Source organism: Lipotes vexillifer, unplaced genomic scaffold (assembly GCF_000442215.2).
Source record: "Lipotes vexillifer unplaced genomic scaffold, Lipotes_vexillifer_v1.1 scaffold2186, whole genome shotgun sequence".
Classification (NCBI taxonomy): Eukaryota; Metazoa; Chordata; class Mammalia; order Artiodactyla; family Lipotidae; genus Lipotes; species Lipotes vexillifer.
In genome coordinates this window covers 61,028-69,611 of record NW_006778293.1, presented here as the reverse complement: position 1 = coordinate 69,611, position 8,584 = coordinate 61,028, and the positions used below count along the sequence as shown (strand labels likewise).

General features: G+C 40.0%; 1 protein-coding gene across 1 annotated transcript in view; it reads left to right on the top strand.

Annotated features, from left to right (window-relative positions):
• Positions 1 to 8,251: 8,251 nt before the first annotated feature.
• The window catches only part of LOC103091362 (dimethylaniline monooxygenase [N-oxide-forming] 5), a 29,748-nt gene continuing 29,415 nt past the window's right edge, over positions 8,252 to 8,584 (top strand). The window contains exon 1 of the mRNA XM_007451579.1: positions 8,252 to 8,429. Coding sequence (XP_007451641.1) covers positions 8,295 to 8,429 — 135 coding nt within the window. The 5' untranslated portion in view covers positions 8,252 to 8,294. The remainder of the gene's footprint in view (positions 8,430 to 8,584) is intronic.

The following is an 8,584-nucleotide window of genomic DNA, read 5'->3' as shown; positions in this document are numbered from 1 at the left end:
CCCCAAAAAAAAAAAAAAAAAAAAAAAAAAAAAAGATTATTTACGTAAAACATACAAGTAATATCACACTTAATGGTGACATAGTGTATGCTTCACCCTAACAAGACAAGGATATCTGTTATCACCACTTCTATTCAACATTGTATTGGAGTTCCTGCCAGTGCAATAAGGAGAGAAAAAAAATTTTTTAATTGGAAAGGAAATAGTAAAACTGTCTTTATTCATAAATAACATGATTGTGTACATAGAATATCCAAGGAATGTACAAACTACTAGAAGTAATAAGTGGATTAAGCAAGGCCATGTGATACAAAGTCAATATACAAGTATCAGCTGTATTTCTTTATAGTTGCAGCAAACAACTGAAATATGAAAATGTAAAAATAGTACCATTTACAATAGGATTTAAAACATAATAAGGTACACAGGACTAAATAAAATGCATAAGATTCTACAGTGAAAATCATAAAACAAGGAGAAATCAAAGACCTAATGAAAGAAGAAAGAGCCTATTTCACAGAGGAAGATTTAATTGTTATGATGTCACTTCTCCCCAGTTGGCCTATACATTCAATGCAATCCTCATCAAAATCCCAGCAGGCTTTTTTGGTAGAAATTGATAGGCTAATTTAAAAATTTAAATGTAATTGCAAAAAAACCTAGAATCATCAAAATCATCTTTAAAATAAGCATAAAGATGGAAGATTTATGCTACCAATTATCAAATTGATTTTACTATTAATTATAAGTAATTAATACACTATGGTATAGGCATAAGGGTAAACAAATAGACTAATGGAACAGAATAGAGTCCAGCTATAGGCTCACACATACACTGTTACTTGACCAATGAAAAAGACACCAATGCAATTCTAGGGGAAAGAAAGGTCTTAGAATAAATGGTGTTGGAAGAACACAGCATCCAGATAGAAAAAAAAATAAACCTTGACTCTTACACTCATACCACTCACAAAAATTAATTTCAGATGGATTGCAGGGGACTTCCCTGGTGGTCCAGTGGTAAAGAATCTGCCTTCCAATGCAGGGGATGCGGGTTTGATCCCTGGTCAGGGAACTAAGATCCCACATGCCGTGGAGCAACTACACTTGAATGCCACAACTACTGCGCTTGCGGGCCTCAGTGAGAGAGCCTGCGTGCCTCAGACTACAGAGCCCATACACCCTGGAGCCCAAGCGCCACAACTAGAGAGAGAAAACCCACACGCCACAACTAAAGAGAAGCTCGCATGCCACAACAAACAGCCCGTGCCGCCAGGAAAAGATCCCACATGCTTCAATGAAGGTCCTGCAGGCCACAACTAAGACCCGACGCAGCCAAAAAAATAAAGAAAATAAATTTTTAAAAAATGGATTGCAGATCTAAATGTGAAATCTAAGTTATAAATCTTCTAGCTGGAAACACAGGAGACTCTATGAACGTGGGGTAGGAAAAGATTTCTTATAAAAGAGCAAAAAGTACTTACCATAAAGGAAGAAAAGATAAAATAGATTTCATCCAAATTTAAAACTTCTGCTCATCAAAAAACACAATTAAGAAAGTGAGGGGCTGGGGCTTCCCTGGTGGCGCAGTGCTTGAGAGTCCGCCTGCCGATGCAGGAGACGCGGGTTCGTGCCCCGTTTCGGGAAGATCCCACATGCCGCGGAGCGGCTGGGCCCGTGAGCCATGGCCGCTGAGCCTGCGCGTCCAGAGCCTGTGCTCCGCAAATGGGAGAGGCCACAACAGTGAGAGGCCCGCATAACGCAAGAAAAAAAAAAAAGAAAGTGAGGGACTTCCATGGTTGTACAGTGGTTAAGAATCCACCTGCCAATGCAGGGGACACAGGTTCCTGCCCTGATCTGGGAAGATCCCACATGCTGCAGAGCAACTGAGCCCATGTGCCACAACTACTGAGGCTACGTCCCTAGAGCCCGTGCTCCTCAACAAGAGAAGCCACCGCAATAAGAAGCCCACACACCTCAATGAAGAGTAGCCCCTGCTCGCTGCAACTAGAGAAAGCCTGCGCACAGCAACGAAGACCCAACACAGCCAAAAATAAATAAATAAATAAATATTTTGAAATACGTACATCTGCAAAGGATGTGTGACCAGATAGTACAAAGAACTCTTAAAACTCAATAATAAGACCACTCAGCTTTCAAAAACAGGCAAAACATTTTCAAAAACACTTTGCAAAGAAGATATACAAATGGCCAAGAAATTAAATGGAAAGACGTTCAGCATCATTAGTCATCAGGGAGATTCAAATCAAAACCACCATGAGATAATACCACACACCCACAAGAATGACGAACAGTATCAAGTGTTGAGAGGCTATGAAGGTACTGTAGCTTTTATATATTGCAGGTGAGTGTATAAAATGGCACAACCTCTTTTGAAAACTTTTTGGCAGTTTCAACTAAAGTTAAACATAAACCTACCCTATGACCAAGCAATTGCTCTCTTAGGCACCCAAGAAAAATGAGAGCAGACGTCCACAAAAAAAGACTTGTTCAAGAATAAAACACCTTCTTCATTACACCAAAAAGTGGAAATAATCCAAATATTCATCAATAGGAGAATGGATAAACAAATTATAGATTCATACAAATAAAAAGAGCAACTTTCTGATACATGCAACTACCTGGATAAATCTTAAAAACACTACATTGTGTAACGATTCCAAGCACAGAGAGTATATACTATATAATTCTATTTATATGCAGTTTGATAACAAATAAAAGCATCAGATGTTAACTAGATTTATTTTGGTTATCATTTCACAATGTACAAATATCATTCAGATGTACAAGTGTTGTACACTTGAAACTAATATGTTACATGTCAATTATACCTCAGTAATAAAAAACAAAAGGAAACAATGCTTACCTCTGGAGGTGGATATTGGCTGGGAAAGTGCACAAGAAAACTCTCTCTATGACACCTCTGGTCCACATCCATCATTACAGTCATTCTACCTCTGAACCATACCTAGAATCATCTTCTTCTCATGATCTCCACTGTCCCCACCCTAGGACAAGTCTCAACTGACTCTGATGTGAAGGCCACAAGAAGGACCCTGTGCCTGAAGACTGAATGGGAGGACAAGAGCCCCCAGAGACTCATCAGATATGAGTGTTGTTCTTCTCTATGTGAATGAGCCATTACCACAAAACTTCCATTCCCCCCTCCCCATATCCTCAAGTCTGTTCTCCAGTAGGGCTCTGTCTTTATTCCTGTTTTACCCCTAGGTTCTTCATAACATTTTTTTTTCTTAAATTCCATATATATGTGTTAGCATACGGTATTTGTCCTTCTCTTTCTGACTTACTTCACTCTGTATGACAGACTCTAGATCTATCCACCTCATTACAAATAGCTCAATTTCGTTTCTTTTTATGGCTGAGTAATATTCCATTGTATATATGTGCCATATCTTCTTTACCCTGGATAAATCTTAAAGTCACTACATTGTGTAACGATTCCAAGCACAGAGAGTGAGTACATACTATATAATTCTATTTATATGAAGTTTGAGAACTAATCAAAGCATCAGATGTTAACTACACTTATTTTGTTTATCATTTCACAATATACAAATATCATATGCAGATGTACAAGTATTGTACACTTGAAACTAATATGTTACAAGTCATTTATACCTCAGTAATAAAAAACAAAAGGAAACAATGCTTACCTCTGGAGGTGGCTATTGGCTGGGAAAGTGCACAAGAAAACTCTCTCTGCTCCACATCCATCATTACATCTGCTCCTCTGCTCCACATCCATCCATCTGCTCCTCTGCTCCACATCCATCATTACAGTCATTCTACCTCTGAACCATACCTAGAATCATCTTCTTCTCATGATCTCCACTGTCCCCACCCTAGGACAAGTCTCAACCGTCTCTGATGTGCAGGCCACAAGAAGGACCCTGTGCCTGAGGGGTGAATGGGAGGACAAGAGCCCCCAGAGACTCATCAGATATGAGTGTTGTTCTTTATGTGAATGAGCCATTACCACAAAACTTCCATTCCTACTTATCCAGAATTTTAACTGATTTTCTTTTGTGCTTCAATTGGTTTTTACAACATTTCCAGTGCCTTAGCCATGGAAAATGACATTGTTTCTATGGGAAAATGTATTCTGATTTTCAACAATTGTTAAAATTGATTAACTTTTTAGAACCCAGTCATTTCTTCATTGGAGATTTTCCTCTTGTTTTTTATGGTATTTTTAAGTATCTCTAAATCTTTTTAATGGGTTTATATTCTGTATTTCCAATCATCTTTGAAAATCACGAAGGGCAGGCTCTTCCATTACTTGTGTTTGTGTGTTAGAGCATGGCATGCAGCACTGGATGCACAGGAAGCAAAGGTGAAATGGAGCAGAACCCTATGGTCCTCTCCCCCACCCTCCATGTCCTCTGCCTGCCTTTTGTCTATAGAAAAACTTTAGTCAAAGTTGAACCTGTATATATTCACTTGCAAATTTGCAGTTAGCCTAAACAGAGAGAAAATTTGACTCAAGGTTTAAAACATTTTACAAGTAATTTTAAAACAACATAAAACATATTTGCCAAATTTAAAAGTAATTAATTACAAAACACAATTAAAGTAGTGGAGCGGGGCTTCCCTGGTGGCAGTGGATGAGAATCCGCCTGCCAATACAGGGGACACAGTTTCGATTCCTGGTCTCGGAAGATCCCACAGACCGCGGAGCAACTAAGCCCTGTGTGCTATAACCACTGAGCCTGTGCTCTAGAGCCCGCAAGCCACATCTACTGAGCCCACGTGCTGCAACTACTGAAGCCCACGTGCCTAGAGCCAGTGCTCCACTACAAGGGAAGCCACCACAATGAGAACCCTGCGCACCGCAACAAAGAGTAGCCCTAACTCATGGCAGCTAGAGAAAGCCCACGCACAGCAACAAACACCCAACACAGCCAAAAATAAATAAATAAAATAAATAAGTTTATTAAAAAAGAAAGTAGTAGAGCATTAAAATTACATTTAAAAATACTAAGTTTTAAAAGTAATTCTTGTATTGTTCTGAAATTCTAAAACCGATTCAGTAGGTAGACATTAATATTCAGTTTATAAAAGTATTCAACAATTTTCCTATAACTAGGCATCTCTAGTACATTCAGAATTATCCAGTTTACAAGTAATTCATTTATAAGTTAAACTTCCAATATGTAAAATGGTTGCATTAAAACACTCTTTGCAGAATTTTATTTTTAAAAGTACTATTATAGTATACATTCACATTTATTACTGAAAACTTTTATGAAAGTTATCAGTCTAAAAATTACAGGTCCAAAGAATATTGATACTAATATTAATTAGGGTTGTCTTAACTGCTGTAAAAAGCAAAATTAAAAATTCGATAGCATAAACAAAATAGCAATTTACTTATCTCTCATGTAAGAGTCCAAGATTAATAGATCCAGATTAGAATATCCAGTCATTTAGGACCCCAATCTGATAGTGGACCTACTTCAATACATAGTTCCCAAACATCTCTCTGGTTATCATTATTCTAGGCTACAGGAAAGAAGAGTGGGCAGAAGTCCAGGAAAAACCATGACCTTTTAAATAGGTTAGACAGAACTTAGTGAGAACTTAGTCATATGGCCACGTGCAGCTGCAAGGGAAAGTGGGAAATACTGTTGCTATTTGGGCAGCCCCATCCCAGCTACAGTCCTATAATGCTGTAATAGGAGGAAAACAGATTTTAATGAAGCATTAGCATTGTCTGACACCCCTCTAGCCACTAGAATTCTGTGATCATCCTTCTCCTGTTATGCTCATCCCCACCCCAAGGGAGACAACTCCAAATTCCATCCAGGTGCTGCATCCAGCTCAAATCCTGGGATCTCTGGGTGACTTGCAATCATCTCTCTCAGACTCAGATTGGCTTTTTGTGGTCCAGCAACACATTAACTCAAAGGAAGTCACTAACTTCTCCAACACCCAATAAACCATGGTCTAATAGAAACAGGATGATTGTATGAGAACTTCTTGTTCTTTAGTATTCAGTGGCCCTTCTGCTGCCATAAATCTTGGGGAGAGATAAGACAAGAGGTTAATATTTTTGAAATCTGAAGGGAGATGCATTTAGGCAACTGGAAAAAAAAAACCTGCTTTTTCTTTCTAAGAGAAAGTAGCATTAGACAGAAGAAAATGTATTTGGTGACAAAAGACATTCTGTTTCATGGTATTTGACGGTGAGGACACTAGTTAAATAAGAGATTTCTGGAGCAAAGTGAGAAGAGAATCCAGAACAAAAGTAAATAGTAGCTTTTTTTTTTTAAAGAAAAATACGAACTTTTTGATTAGCTTGTCTTAAGATGACTATTGAGAGATTAATGACATTTTGATAATAAGAACAATATCAAAAGGACAAAACCACATCAAAACACAAAAACACTTTAATTACTGAGAAATATATATAACTCCATCCTTAAGCTTCTTTCCCTTTATTCTCCCATTAGGCTATGTTGATGTCATGTATTCCCCACTGTGTGTGTGTTTACGTGTGTGTGTGTGTGTGTTCATATAATTCAGACCATATTTTGAACAGGAGACTTCCTGATGAAGCCAAATGATTTCCCAAACCAAAGATCTATTTTTAAACATATTTTAAAGTAGTTGAAATAAGGCAACAGCTAAAAGCAGTTCAACTAAAGTGTAAACTGTAAAGGCAGGAGTTAGGCAAAGAAAGGGGATGCAATAGAGAGCTGAGAAATGGACAAAGGACTTGTGGCTAAAAAAGACGTAAAAATATCCTCATAAAGGGGCAGTATATATAGTGATTGAAGCCAGACTGCCAGGTGTACCTCCCTGCCTTTCCACTTACTTGCAAAAGTAGTTGATAGTACGTTCTTCTTGGGGTTGCTGAGAGGATTACACGTGTCCATTCCCATTGTATCTTTTGTACCATATAAGGTAAACCCTTGAGAAATAATGATTGGACTGGGAAGGATACTTTTGGGGTGATGTTAGTAAGTCAAAACCCTGGGCTGGAATTATTGGCATCAAATCATCTTCAGCAAGGTTAACTCAGGGAGTAGTGTAAGGTGCACAAAGATGCATGGCATCTGTCACAACCCAGCTCTCCCAGAACCCCTTACACCTGTCAAAATAGACTCTTGGGTTGAATAAGCCCTGATTCTGACCCAGTGTATGAAATCCTATATCCATTACATTGGTCTTTTCCGAATAATTTGAAAAATTTGTTACATTTTAAAAGTGTAATCACATGGGTAGCTGTGTGTTTGTAATCACACAGATAGCTGTGTGAGGAAAGTTCTTTTTTACAGTATTTTAATTTTTTTGAAATTATCTGTTTGTGTATCCGTCTTCTCTACTAACCTACAAGCTCCTCTAAGTAGGAAACTTAATCCCCTCATTCCCCACTGTACCCCAGCACCCAGCTCAGTGCATGGGTATTTTAAAGTAAATTTCTTCCCATAGCACAGAACCAAAGATCCGATTTGTGGGGTTGGGGGTTGGCTTGGAGAGGTGGACGAGGGGCCGGGATGTGTTCTGACAGGTCTCCTGAAAGAGCTGTTCTCCGCTGAAGCTTTTGGAGCAAGACGTGCTTCGGGGTTGTTGGTGACAGTTTCCCTTCACCAGTAGGAGTTTGTCACTATAAGACAACACCAGGAAGTTAAAAGTGAATGGGAAGGGCCGGTGATGGAGATTCCGACCCCTAGGGTCTCCCCTGAGAGTAGCTGAGAGTGCGGGCAACTGCAGGTGAAAAACAGAGAGGTCATAGGGTTAATTTTTTCTGCCCAGAGCAGGTTTGGCCCACGTTTTCTCCCCTCTGTGGGGGTAATGGGTGCTGCTGAGTGGGCGGTGTGTTGGCTGAAAGGAGGTGGAGCTGAACAGCCCCTCCACATTGGCTATTGCTGCTGTTTGTACTTTGTTGCTTTACGTTTCTTTGCAAAGAGCTGAAAGTGCAGTGCCCTCCAGATCGCAGCTGAAGGATCTGCCAGTGTTGGGGCAAAGGCAGCGAGGTCGGGTACCGCAGCAGAGCTCTCAGCTCTGGGTCTCAGCTCTGGGTCTTCCAGGCACAGGGCTCACCCATCCAAGGTGTAGTAGTTCCCGGTGGTCCACGAGGACACTGGAATCTGGGTTCCCCAAAGGCACCTGCTGTTGCAGAATTTACCTAAATGCAGCGTTCAAGCTCTTCTTTGAAAGGTATTAACTGATGTGTGCTTTCTGTCTTTTGTCATCCTTTCTTTAGGACAGGTTACACTGACTCAGCCCGGTGACGATCTCTGGAGACCATGACCAAGAAAAGAATTGCTGTGATTGGGGGAGGAGTGAGTGGGCTCACGTCTATCAAGTGCTGCCTGGAAGAAGGCTTGGAGCCCGTCTGCTTTGAAGGGACTGATGACATCGGAGGACTGTGGAGGTTTCAGGTAAATCTGGTTCCTTAATACTTGGAACTCTCGCCGTAACTAGGTGCATAAGATATTTTACCTCGTGTCAGGAAGTATGATGGGCTTCACAGTGACTAAACCTGCCAGACTTCAACCTGCTGACCTCCTCTCAGCAGCCATCACCTCAGGTTCTA